A 13,242-nucleotide genomic window follows, 5' to 3' on the forward strand; every position below is an offset into this window, starting at 1 on the left:
GAGGTGTCAAAGCAATATTACTATCTGTGTGGACAGGATAAGATTAGATCAACCAGAGGTAGACTGAGCTACACAATGTACAAACCCCCTGAGTGTCGGGCTTTTAATAAAAGTGATTCATTCATTAGAATGGAAATTAGTATGGTGAAGAAACATTTCAGATATCTCTCTAGAATATGAAGTCATACAATACATTATATTTGACACACTTTATTCATACAAATACAGAAATACAATTGTTATAAGCTACTGTACCTCCAACATTATCACCAAGAAAGAACCCTTAACGGCAAATATGTTTGATGTCATACATAAAAAGGCAATGGAATTCAGAAGCAAAAGGCAATCGCACACAGACATATGCATACTGGATTTACAAAAGGAAAGAATTCTAAATTAAAATTGATATGACAAACTCACATCAAGAATTCTTATTTTTTTGTATTAGAACATGGAGGTGTGTCTTTAAAAAAAAAGAATGTATGGTTATTATTTCAATGTATAATATTTGGTTCCATATCAGAAATGGTTTAGGATATTCAGAGCTACACTTGTATAGAATTTGGCAAACCTTGTTTGATATTTAGATTGTAATGGACACCATGGCACCAATGTTTGTAATGGAATGTTTGGGGCCAAGATGGAGGACAGTTTGCTAGCCAGAAAAGGTTTGTATAACAGGTTGACGTTTATTGTTATGTGACTTGTCCTCGAGGCAGAACTGAGCGATTTCCTCATAGGCCTGCTGCAAAGTCAAATTGGACTTATTGTACAAATTCATGAAAACAAAAATGAATTTAAATTTAGGGTTAGCCATTAGCTAGGGTTAGCAGTGTGGTTAGATTTAGGATTAAAATCAGATTTTACGACTTTGTGGCTGTGCCAGCTAGTGACCACTGCAGAGCAGAGCTGCCTCCAGAACAAGATTCATGATGGAAAACGCTAACCTGCATCTTTATACCTATGGCTCTGGTCTAGATATCTGCCCTCTTCTCTCAATAATACAGCTCCTGGTCCCACCAACCTGTGAGAGGGGAATGGAAATAAATCAGAAATGGATGGATAGATGGATGGATGGGTAGGTGAATGGATGGATAGATGGATGATAAATAGATGGATGGGGAGGTGAATGGATGGATAGATGGATGATAAATAGATAGATGGATGGGTAGGTGAATGGATGGATAGATGAATGGATGGATAAGACAGAAGCAAGCAAGGCTACTTACTTCCTGGATGTCTTCTGACCCCCAGCTTTCTGATCTCGTCATAGACAAAGATTAGAATTCCGTATGGGATTGGAACAAACCACCATTGGCCCCTGTAATGGGGAGTTTTACGCATGAACAAACCAACATGAAAGCCATCAAAACAATGACAGAGAAGACTAATCGATAACCATTCAAGTCAAACAGAGTGTAACAGTACCGAATGGGCATGAAGTTGAAAATGTTGGGCATCCCTGGGCAGTAGCACAGCAGGTTACCCAGTAACAGCTGGAAGACGATGGCACTCACTAGCACCTTGTTCCTGCACACAAAGGGAAAACATGGAGGATGGTCAAACAATGTTTTATTAGTCCCATCAAGATTGATACATCCTAAGCAATTTTGTTGGAAGCCTTCTCTGCTACTACGATGAACGATGCATAACATGGAGTATATGATTGTATGTAGGGAGTAAGAGACATTTGTTCCATGCAGTCAACATCCACAGACCTAAAGAAGCCCTGCTGGAAGATGGACAGACGGCGAGTTTTCCTGATCAACACGTCAGCGATCTGGCAGATCTCGATACTAATGAAGAAGACAGTGTAGCAGGTGTACTGCTGATACAGACGCTGGGCGTATGTCTGCAGAACAGAGAAGACAGGAGATTTTTGATAGACATTTTCAGGAGTTACAGGTAAGTAAGGGAGCTGTAAAGCTACACGCACTCATACAGTACTGGCCATAAGACACACACACAAATCCCCTCCTGGCCATATCTATCTTACAGTAAGCCACACACTCACCCACTCCTGGCCATATCTATCCTACAGTAAGACACACACACTCAACCCCTCCTGGCCATATCTATCCTACAGTAAGCCACACACACTCAAACCCTCCTGGCCATATCTATCCTACAGTAAGCCACACACACTCACCCACTCCTGGCCATATCTATCCTATAGTAAGCCACACACACTCAACACTCCTGGCCATATCTATCCTACAGTAAGCCACACACCCACCCACTCCTGGCCTTATCTATCCTACAGTAAGTCACACACTCTCTGCCACTCCTGGTCATATCTATCCTACCTTAAGCCACACACACTCACCCACTCCTGGCCATAGCTGTCCTGCAGGTCCTGCAGATGGACGTTCTCCCAGTGGGACCTGAGCCCCACACACAGCAGGGGATACCAGCCTTCCTGGGCCATCGCTGTAAAGTAGTCTGTGAAACCAGCGAAAGACTGGATCGCTCCTGGATAAGGGGAGAGGGGGAGAGATAAATCAAAATAGAGGGAGGGAGGAGAAAATTGGACATGAAAAATGTACTAATAGACTATTTGTAGGTTATCACCTTGAATATTGGTCAATAAATCATTCAGCTTCAAGGATCAATTGGACTCAAAGGGCCGAGTGAAATAGAAAGGCCTTTTCCAGACATGTACATACTACAGGAGCAGACATGAACCCTCACCAATCTGGAAGTAGGAGTAGGCAGCCAGAGATTCGTTCACCAACCTATCCTTACGCGGGTTCCTGGGTTTCAGATGCATAATATCACTCTCTGCTTTCTCATAGGCCAGAGACACAGAGGGAAACTGTAGGATAGAAAAAGGATAATCAGCATCATTCTAGAATGGTCTTATAGTGCAGGGGAATGAGGGGTGAGGAAGAGGAGGAGACTTACAATGTCAGTGGCCAGCTCAATCATGAGGATGGTGATGCAGCCCAATGGCAGAGGAACACTGACAGTGATGTAGATGAGGTACGGTGTGAGCTCCGGAATGTTCTTGGTCAGTGTGTACGCAATGGATTTCTTCAGGTTGTCAAAGATCAGACGACCTTGGTGTCAGATATGGTCGAAATCAATCCCTCAATATCAGTATTATTTAATATCACGAAGGCTTAACTTTGTGAAACCAAATATTGGTTCACAGGATACATTTCAATTGTAATCAGCCTGTTAAAATGGCTGTTGTGTTTTGTGATTTGCTAAGACACTCTCACTCACCCTGTTCCACCCCTGTGACGATGGAGGCAAAGTTGTCATCCAGCAGAATCATGTCAGCTGCATTCTTAGCTGCATCAGAGCCAGCTATGCCCATGGCAATACCAATGTCTGCCTTTTTCAATGCAGGGGAGTCGTTCACCCCATCGCCTGTCACAGCCACAATGGAGCCCTTAGTGAGAGAGAATGTGAAAGAGTGAGAGAGAAAGAGAGGGGAGGAGAGGGTTTGAGAGAGATAACATGACAAAAAATAAGGGTAAGCTCACCAGGCGTTGACAGCTCTCCACGATGATGAGTTTCTGCTGGGGGGAGGTGCGGGCAAACACCATTTCAGGGTGACTCCTCAACGCTTCGTCCAGCTCTTCACTGCTCATGTCCTTCAGCTGACCACCACTGATCACACAGGCCCGGGCATCCCTGAAGACCATATTGAATAGATTAGAATATGATAGAATAGAATATACATGTCTAATCCACTTACTTGATATACAAACTCTGTATAAATAGTCAAATCTGTCACAGGAGATTCATCAACCACAGTGAGAGTCAGAATCCTAACCCTGCCAGACTGTGTTGGTGTTGGAGAACAAGACCCACCTCCTGTTGACCTGCTCCACTGGAATGCGTTTCCTGGTCGCAATGTCCTCTACTGTCTCACTGCCCTCTGTGATGATGCCAACGTTGGCAGCGATGGCTCTGGCCGTGATCGGGTGGTCACCCGTCACCATGACTACCTGAGGGAGTTCACAGTGGAATGATTTGATATAGGTTGACGTGAGACTGTGATGGCCTGTTACCTTGTATAAGCTACAGTGCCTTGCGAAAGTATTCACCCCCCTTGGTACTTTTCTATTTTGTTGCCTTACAACCTGGAATTAAAATAGATTTTTGGGGGGTTTGTATAATTTGATTTACACAGCATGCCTACAACTTTGAAGATGCAAAATATTTTTTTTTATTGTGAAACAAACAAGTAATAAGACAAAAAAACTGAAAACTTGAGCGTGCATAACTATTCACCCGTCCAAAGTCAATACTTTGTAGAGCCACCTTTGAAGCAATTACAGCTGCAAGTCTCTTGGGATATGTCTCTATAAGCTTGGCACATCTAGCCACTGGGATTTTTGCCCATTCTTCAAGGCAAAACTTTTCCAGCTCCTTCAAGTTGGATAGGTTCCTGTTGGTGTACAGCAATCTTTAAGTCATACCACACATTCTCAATTGGATTGAGGTCTGAGCATTGACGAGGCCATTTCAAGACATTTAAATGTTTCCTCTTAAACCACTCAGGTGTTGCTGGCTTTAGCAGTATGCTTAGGGTCATTGTCCTGCTTGAAGGCGAACCTCCGTCCCAGTCTCAAATCTCTGGAAGACTGAAACAGGTTTACCTCAAGAATTTCCCTATATTTAGCGGCATCCATCATTTCTTCAATTCTGACCAGTTTCCCAGTCCCTGCCGATGAAAAACATCCCCACAGCATGATGCTGCCACCACCATGCTTCACTGTGGGGATAATATTCCTGGGGTGATGAGAGGTGTTGGATTCGTGCCAGACATACCATTTTCCTTGATGACCAAAATACTACATTTTTGTCTCATCTGATGAGAGTACCTTCTTCCATATGTTTGGGGAGTCTCCCACATGCCTTCTGGCGAACACCAAATGTGTTTTCTTATTTTTTTCTTTAAGCAATGGCTTTTTTTCTGGCCACTCTTCCGTAAAGCTCAGCTCTGTGGAGTGTATGGCTTAAAGTGGTCCTATGGACAGATACTCCAATCTCCGCTGTGGAGATGGTCTGCTTGTTGCCTCTCTGATTAATGGCCTCCTGCCTGGTCCGTGAGTTTTGTTGGGCGGTCCTCTCTTGGCAGGTGTGTTGAGGTGCCATATTCTTTCCATTTTTTAGTAATGGTTTTAATGATGCTCCGTGGGATGTTCAAAGTTTCAGATATTTTTTTATAACCCAACCCTGATCTGTACTTCTCCACAACTTTATCCCTGACCTGTTTGGCGCGCTCCTTGGTCTTCATGGTGCCGCTTGCTTGGTGGTGCCCCTTGCTTAGTGGTGTTGGAGACTCTGGGGCCTTTCAGAACAGGTGTATCTATACTGAGATCATGTGACAGATCATGTGACACTTAGATTGCATACAGGTGGACTTTATTTAATAATTATGTGATTTCTGAAGGCGATTGGTTGCACCAGATCTTATTCAGGGGCTTCATAGCAAAGGGAGTGAATAAATATGCACACACCACTTTTTGTTTTTCATTTCACCACCAATTTGGACTATTTTGTGTATGTCCATTACATGAAATCCAAATAAAAATCTATTTAAATTACAGGTTGTAATGCAACAAAATAGGAAAAACGCCAAGGGTGGTGAATACTTTTGCAAGGCTCTGTACGTTCTAACTCTCTCTCTCCATTTTTCTCTTTCTGTCTTTCTCCTATGCCCAAACTCTCCCCCATTTTACCCTCGTACCCTTATTCCAGCCGTGCGGCACTTCATGACAGCGTCAGGCACAGTGGCGCGGGGCGGGTCGATCATGGAAATGAGTCCAGCGAAACACAAACCAGACGTGGTGAAGTTCATCTCATCGGAGTCAAACTTGTAACCACGAGGGAACTCATTCTCATTTAGATAGATGTGACAGAAACCTGGAGATAAATGTTTGGACAGATTGGAGGGGTTAGTGGGTATTTATGGGCCCAAAGAAGAGATACCATTTTCTCCCTGATAGCTTATAAAGCTTCTGTGGTACTATCTTGTATTTTCACATTTTCTAGATGTGACTTTTCTCCCCTCATCCTCTCTTGTAGTCAATTGATCCTGTTGCTTTTCTCTCTTTGCTTGTTCCTTCAACATTCGTGCATGGTTTCCTATAGCCTTGTACGGTCCCTTACCAGTGTTGGGGAAGCTACTCTGAAAATATTGTTTACCAAGCTACAAAATAGTTAAGTTAAGCTACACTAAAGCCACCATAAAAACTGTTTATTTAACTAAAGTTACTTAGAAAGTAATTAATGTCGTGATAACCTCTTTGTGATAAATGATCATATCTAAATCTGAAATGTCATAGACTACAAATTGCAATAACAGTTCACTTTGCAGTCAGATGTTAACAGAATGTGTCATTTAACCTATTAAACACAGAATATTTGGCAGGTCTGATGCTGAAAAAGAAAGGACATGTTTGCCTACTTATTTTATTTTAGACAAAAAAGTACAGTGTAATTCCAGTAGTTAGCTACAAAGCTACATGGCCCAAAAAGTAACACTAAAAAAGTAAAACTACTGAAAACACTTCCAAGATTTGAATATAGTTCAACTACCACCAAGTTACTGCAAAATGTAGTTCAATTACTAGTTGAATTACATGTAGTTCACTATTCCCAAACACTGTCCCTTACCCAGCACTCTCTCCCCCAGGCTCCCCAAGTCCATGTATGCGGTCTGGAAGGCCTCTCTCCACTGTTCATCCAGGGGCATCTCCTGGCCCCTGATCAGGATGGTGGAGCAGCGCTCCAAGATCCTCTCTGGCGCCCCCTTCATCACCAGCAGGTAGCGCAAGTCCATGGGGTCCTCCAACTCATGCACTGACAGCTACTTGCCACCGGGGGGAGACAGTACAATTCAAACACAAATAGCTCATTCTGGTCATGCCATTAAAGTATTTATCATAGTCACATGATACACCTATACAACATATGGTAGATTATATAAACACTTTCAACAGACTGACTTGAAATCAGATCAGAAAATCAGGCCTCTTACCTGGAACTTGTTGGTGGAGTTGAATGGTACTTCAACAACTTTTTTGAATCGCTCCCTGTATTCCATCATATTCCCTATGGCCAGCTCAGTGAACTTCAGCAGAGCCGTCTCTGAGGCGTCGCCCACCACTATTCTCTGTTGCACATAGGTGCATTGGAATAAAGGTAACTCATAAATCATATAGTTTTTCATTGATGCTGTGTCTGTGAATGAATGTGTCTGCCAATATGTGTGTTGAGGCTAGTGTCTATCAGCTCACCCTAGGAATAGGCAGAGACTCCTGGTTGGGTTTGAAGATGGCCCGGTTACAGAGTCCTGCCACTCTTGCCAATGATCGCCACGTCTCGGATGATTGGTCAAAGCTCTGACCTGATTGGTCCTCTGTGGTGTCTGCGGCATGGATCACATTGTCGAACCACAGGTGGGCCACGGTCATCCTGTTCTGGGTCAGAGTGCCCGTCTTGTCAGAGCAGATGACCGAGGTGGAGCCCAGTGTCTCCACAGCCTCCAGGTTCTTCACCACACAGTTCTTCCTGGCCAGACGCTTGGCCGTCAGCGACAGACACACCTGGGGGGAGAGAGAGGGAGATGGTTGATGAAAACTGCTAATAACCAACTTGATATAGGCCTAGACAGACCAGAGCCTCATTGTTGACTCACAGTGACAGTAGCCAGCAGCCCCTCAGGTACATAGGCCACCACGATGGCCATGAAGAAGATCATAGCCTCCAGGAAGGCATAGCCGATAAACATGGCCACCACGAAGAAGGTGAAGCCAAAGAAGATGGCCAGCCCAGCAATGATGTCAACAAAGTGCTCAATCTCTATGGCAATTGGCGTCTTCTCATTGCCTACGCCTGACGCCAAGCTGGCAATGCGGCCAATGATGGTGCGGTCACCCGTGTTGATGACCGTTCCTGTGGCCACTCCTGGTTGGTTGCCAAGCAGAGGAAAGGGGATTTTAGATTACACTATGAGTATTATGTTGATGTTTTTGCAAATGTGTGTTTCTGTGTGAATCTTTTCTGTGTGTGATTGAATAAGGGGTGTGTCTGTCAAAGGAAGCTGGTGGTGGAATCAATGGAATGGTACCAATACTACCAAACACATCAAACATATGGAAGCAACATGCTTGACTCCGTTCCATTTACACCATTTCAGCCATTAAAATGAGCCCATCTTCCTATAGCTCCTCCCACCAACCTCCTCTGGTGTCCTTCTGTAGTACCTTTCAGGCAGTGGTGGCAGTGTGTATGTGTAGGTGTGTGTTCATGTGCGTATGTTTAGGTAGCACAGGAGGTTGGTGGCACCTTAATTGGGGAGGACGGGCTCATCGTCCGGAATAAATGGAATGGTATCGTACTCATCAAACACATTGTTTCCATATGTTTGATGCCATTCCATTTACTCCATTCCAGCCATTATTATGTGCCGTCCTCCCCTCAGCAGCCTCCGGTGATGTGTCTACCTTCCAGGCAGGTGGTGGAGAAGAAGGCGATGTTCTTGGTCTCTAGGGGGTTCTCGTGGGTACACTCCGGGGTTTTGCTCTGGGGCTCTGACTCTCCTGTCAGGGATGAGTTATCCACCTGGAGAGGATGAGGAGATCAAGGAACTGACAGGGTTATAACATATGAAACCAACCAGGGTTCAAGCTCGGGTCTTCTGCATAACCTAACCCTAACCCTAACCCTAACGCTAGCTTCATGCCAACACCCCGGGTCAACCGTAAACCTAACCCTATCCCGAGCTTCATGTCCGCATCCTGGATCAACCCTAATCCTAGCTTCAGCCCTAACTATAACCCTAACACTAATCCTAACCGGAATCCTAGCTCTATGTTCACATTCCTGCTCAACCTGCTTCAACACTCTTAGCCATTACTTCTGGGTTGAAAGTGTGTTAGTGGTCTATAATGGGAACTGGTGGCCTAGTGTACCTACCTTACAGCCCTGGGCAAAGATGATGCGGATGTCAGCAGGCACACGGTCACCACCCTTGATCTCCACCAGGTCTCCCACCACCAGGTCCATGGCATTGATCTGGTTCTTCTGCCCGTCACGGATCACCAGGGCTTGCTAGAACGAGATAGATGTTTATACCAAATCCCTGTATTTCAATGATTGATTGATGGACTGACTGCCTTGCCTCAGTGCAGTAGTGAGTGTATTATGATCAGTCTTGATGAAAGGAATATATTTGTCATGAAAGTAAACAATTTCTTACAATAACAAAATAACTGTTGTATGGCTATTTAGGGCCAGGAGTTTTTCCTGGTCTGTTAATAATGTATAATTTCTTTCCCTAGTTATACTGTATTCTTTAGTTATAATGTATTTCTTTAGTTATAATGTATTTCCTTAGTTATAATGTATTAATTTAGTTATAATGTATTTCCATATCTTTACCTGTGGCACTAGATTTTTGAAGCTGGCGATGATGTTGGTGCTCTTAAACTCTTGGTAGTAACCGAAACAGCCAGTCACCACAACAACAGTGATCAGAGTGATGGCGAGGTACAGCTGTAGACAGGTGTGGTCACAGAGAAATAGTGATGAAACAAACAGTCACATTATATTCACTCTGTAATACTTGTTGTATTCGTATGTATTCCCCTTCTTTCACATACAGTATTTTCTCCTTCAGCCTCCCAGTGTAACTTCAGCCTCTCCTTCAGCCTTCCAGCGTAACTTTAGCATCTACTTCACCCTCCCAATATAACTTTAGCATCTATTTCACCCTCCCAATATAACTTTAGCATCTATTTCACCCTCCCAATGTAACTTTAGCATCTACTTCACCCTCCCAATGTAACTTTAGCATCTATTTCACCCTCCCAATATAACTTTAGCATCTATTTCACCCTCCCAATATAACTTTAGCATCTACTTCACCCTCCCAATATAACTTTAGCATCTATTTCACCCTCCCAATGTAACTTTAGCATCTATTTCACCCTCCCAGTGTAACTAGCATCTCCTTCACACTCCCAGTGTAACTTTAGCATCTACTTCACCCTCCCAATATAACTTTAGCATCTATTTCACCCTCCCAATATAACTTTAGCATCTATTTCACCCTCCCAATGTAACTTTAGCATCTATTTCACCCTCCCAATATAACTTTAGCATCTATTTCACCCTCCCAATATAACTTTAGCATCTATTTCACCCTCCCAATATAACTTTAGCATCTACTTCACCCTCCCAATGTAACTAGCATCTCCTTCACCCTCCCAGTGTAACTTTAGCATCTATTTCACCCTCCCAATATAACTTTAGCATCTACTTCACCCTCCCAATGTAACTAGCATCTCCTTCACCCTCCCAGTGTAACTTTAGCATCTCCTTCACCCTCCCAGTGTAACTCTAGCATCTTCTTCACCCTCCCACTGTAACAGTAGCATCTCCTTCACCCTCCCAGGGTAACTTTAGCATCTATTTCACCCTCCCAATGTAACTTTAGCATCTATTTCACCCTCCCAATGTAACTTTAGCATCTATTTCACCCTCCCAATATAACTTTAGCATCTACTTCACCCTCCCAATATAACTTTAGCATCTATTTCACCCTCCCAATGTAACTTTAGCATCTATTTCACCCTCCCAGTGTAACTAGCATCTCCTTCACACTCCCAGTGTAACTTTAGCATCTACTTCACCCTCCCAATATAACTTTAGCATCTATTTCACCCTCCCAATATAACTTTAGCATCTATTTCACCCTCCCAATGTAACTTTAGCATCTATTTCACCCTCCCAATATAACTTTAGCATCTATTTCACCCTCCCAATATAACTTTAGCATCTATTTCACCCTCCCAATATAACTTTAGCATCTACTTCACCCTCCCAATGTAACTAGCATCTCCTTCACCCTCCCAGTGTAACTTTAGCATCTATTTCACCCTCCCAATATAACTTTAGCATCTACTTCACCCTCCCAATGTAACTAGCATCTCCTTCACCCTCCCAGTGTAACTTTAGCATCTCCTTCACCCTCCCAGTGTAACTCTAGCATCTTCTTCACCCTCCCACTGTAACAGTAGCATCTCCTTCACCCTCCCAGTGTAACTTTAGCATCTATTTCACCCTCCCAATGTAACTTTAGCATCTCTTTCACCCTCCCAATGTAACTTTAGCATCTCCTTCACCCTCCTAGTGTAACTTCAACATCTCCTTCACCCTCCCAGTGTAACTTTAGTCTCCTACTCTTACTCTACCTCTGCCTCCACCTCTCTCCTCCCCCTCCTCCCACCCTTCCTCTCTCCTCCCTCTTTTTCTCTCCCCGCCCCATCCTCCTCACATCGTCAAAGCAGCCGAGGGTTCCCCTGGAGAACTCGATGCCGAAAGCAATGAAGCAGATGACGGCTGCCACCCACATCAGACACTGCAGCCCTCCGGCTAGCTGGCGGGCAAACTTGACGTACTCTGGGGTCCCTTTGGGGGGCAGCAGTTCATTGGGGCCGTCCCGCTCCAGAACCTCCGCGGCTTTGCTGGAGGTCAGGCCCTGAGGGGAGGGAATGGGAAGGTGGAGGGTGGAGAGAGTGAGCGAGAGGGAGAGAGGGGGCATTTACTCTATATTAGCAACAGTCTGTTTCATCAAACAGACAGACAGACAGAAACCCCATGGTAGTTTAGTTACCTTGGTTACACTGGTGGTATACCTCATCTCTAGCTCTTCTATTGTGATCTCGTGGTCATCCTGTAAAGATTGACAGACTGTAAAAGCTGCAATGTATTTATGCTGCAATTCTGTCCCATTTAATTTAATTTGGCATATTCTCTCCAGCTCTCTCTCCTTCTGGTCTTGTGAATCACACTCACAATGTCCATCTCCTTCTTCATGCCCTCGAGCCTATCCTTTTTCTTTATCTTCTTCTTTTTCTTCATCTTGACATCCACCTCTCCATTCATCTCAAACATGTCGTAAGAGTCCTGGAGACAAAGAGATGACATCCTGTATCATCTTGCTCGGGGGTGAATATACAATATCCTTGATCATTGAAGGAAAATCTCATTTAATTCATGGCAATTTGATCCTAGCTTTGATAAATCACATAAATGGGTCACCTACCCCTTTACTCATGGTGGAGGGCCTGCCCAAATCTATTGAAGTCCAACGCTCAGTCCTATTTTCCCCCGAAATCTTGGAAGCGTCTTTCTAGCCACTCTAGGGACTTTCCTCACAGTAAAATCGCCAACCTCCAGAGCAGGACCAGACTGTTGGCTCAGCTTTATATACTACTGCACCACCTTCACCTTCTCTACCCGCCCCAAAATGGCAGTGTTATTTTAAGAGTAGCCAATGTCACCCCTATTAAGGTGAGTGGCAAAGCGTCCCCTACCCACTTTGGTGGCTCTTTCATATCAGTGCCAATGGCCTTGTGCGTAGGGCTTGTACCTGTCTTATCAGAATACACACGTTTCTACGTTCCCTGATTAACTGTAAAGCTATCAAGAACGTCAATGCCATACCAAAGTCACAACTACTTCTTTCACTTGTGATAGGACAAATCAGTATTACATCAAGGGTGATTTTCTTCTCAACTCAGATACACATTAATTGACTGACACATTGACACTGAGACAATGACTGGTTCATCCCATTCAATGACTGGTTCATCCCATTCAATGACTGGTACAGATATATAAGACATGAATTGAATGAAACACATCTAGTGAAAAGTACATTCAAATGCCTTGTCTATACTATAGTTCATTATCTACCCCCAGGAGGGCCTAACTTACAGTGTATATCAGTGTAAAAAAAATGCAATTGTCAATTCAAATAAAATTCTGCAGTATGGTCATTTCAGGGCTGTAAGTGTTTAGATTTTTTTAATTTGACCTTTATTTAACTAGGCAAGTCAGTTAAGAACAAATTCTTATTTTCAATGATAGCCTAGGAACAGTGGGTTAACTGCCTGTTCAGGGGCAGAACGACAGATTTGCACCTTGTCAGCTCGGGGGTTTGAACTTTCAACCTTCTGGTTACTAGTCCAATGCTCTAACCACTAGGCTACCCTGCCTGCCAAAATGCAGACTGTTTTTCTACATTTCCTGTTCAGGTTTGTGTGAGAACCCCTTATCAGTGAAAGAGTGTGTAAATACTTATTTGTGCCTCAGACTGCTGACAGGTGTGATGGTGGCACACTCCACATTGGCGTCACTGCTGCGTCATCTGCCCTTATAAGGAAAAGACAGTTGAACATTAAAAGCAAATGGACAATCACAACCTCTTTT

The 13,242-nt window shown here is 43.8% G+C and overlaps 1 protein-coding gene across 1 annotated transcript; it reads right to left on the reverse strand.

The window, feature by feature from the left end:
* Positions 1-205: 205 nt before the first annotated feature.
* On the reverse strand, positions 206-11,456 carry LOC135520459 (potassium-transporting ATPase alpha chain 1). Its single transcript, XM_064946043.1, has 19 exons — positions 11,303-11,456; positions 9,406-9,519; positions 8,941-9,075; positions 8,469-8,586; positions 7,661-7,929; positions 7,260-7,568; positions 7,001-7,135; positions 6,637-6,829; positions 5,708-5,883; positions 3,823-3,959; positions 3,492-3,642; positions 3,229-3,397; positions 2,905-3,059; positions 2,692-2,815; positions 2,327-2,472; positions 1,719-1,852; positions 1,429-1,530; positions 1,230-1,321; positions 206-1,024 (listed from the first exon to the last, which is right to left on the reverse strand). Exons 1-19 carry the CDS (start codon positions 11,378-11,380, stop codon positions 996-998), a joined length of 2,766 nt encoding a protein of 921 aa, XP_064802115.1. The 5' UTR covers positions 11,381-11,456; the 3' UTR covers positions 206-995.
* Between the last annotated feature and the right edge of the window lie 1,786 nt (positions 11,457-13,242).

This window comes from Oncorhynchus masou, chromosome 29 (assembly GCF_036934945.1).
Source record: "Oncorhynchus masou masou isolate Uvic2021 chromosome 29, UVic_Omas_1.1, whole genome shotgun sequence".
Taxonomy (NCBI): domain Eukaryota; kingdom Metazoa; phylum Chordata; class Actinopteri; order Salmoniformes; family Salmonidae; genus Oncorhynchus; species Oncorhynchus masou.

Excerpts from the sequence above, each read along its gene's own strand:
- LOC135520459 (XM_064946043.1), bottom strand. The coding sequence starts at position 11,380 with ATGTGGGTGGCAGCCGTCATCTGCTTCATTGCTTTCGGCATCGAGTTC. Across the intron at positions 3,960-5,707 it reads GCCGCACGGCTGGAATAAGG|GTAGTCATGGTGACGGGTGA; the intron begins GTACGAGGGTAA and ends GAACTCCCTCAG. Across the intron at positions 1,322-1,428 it reads TTCAACTTCATGCCCATTCG|GGGCCAATGGTGGTTTGTTC; the intron begins GTACTGTTACAC and ends TCCCCATTACAG.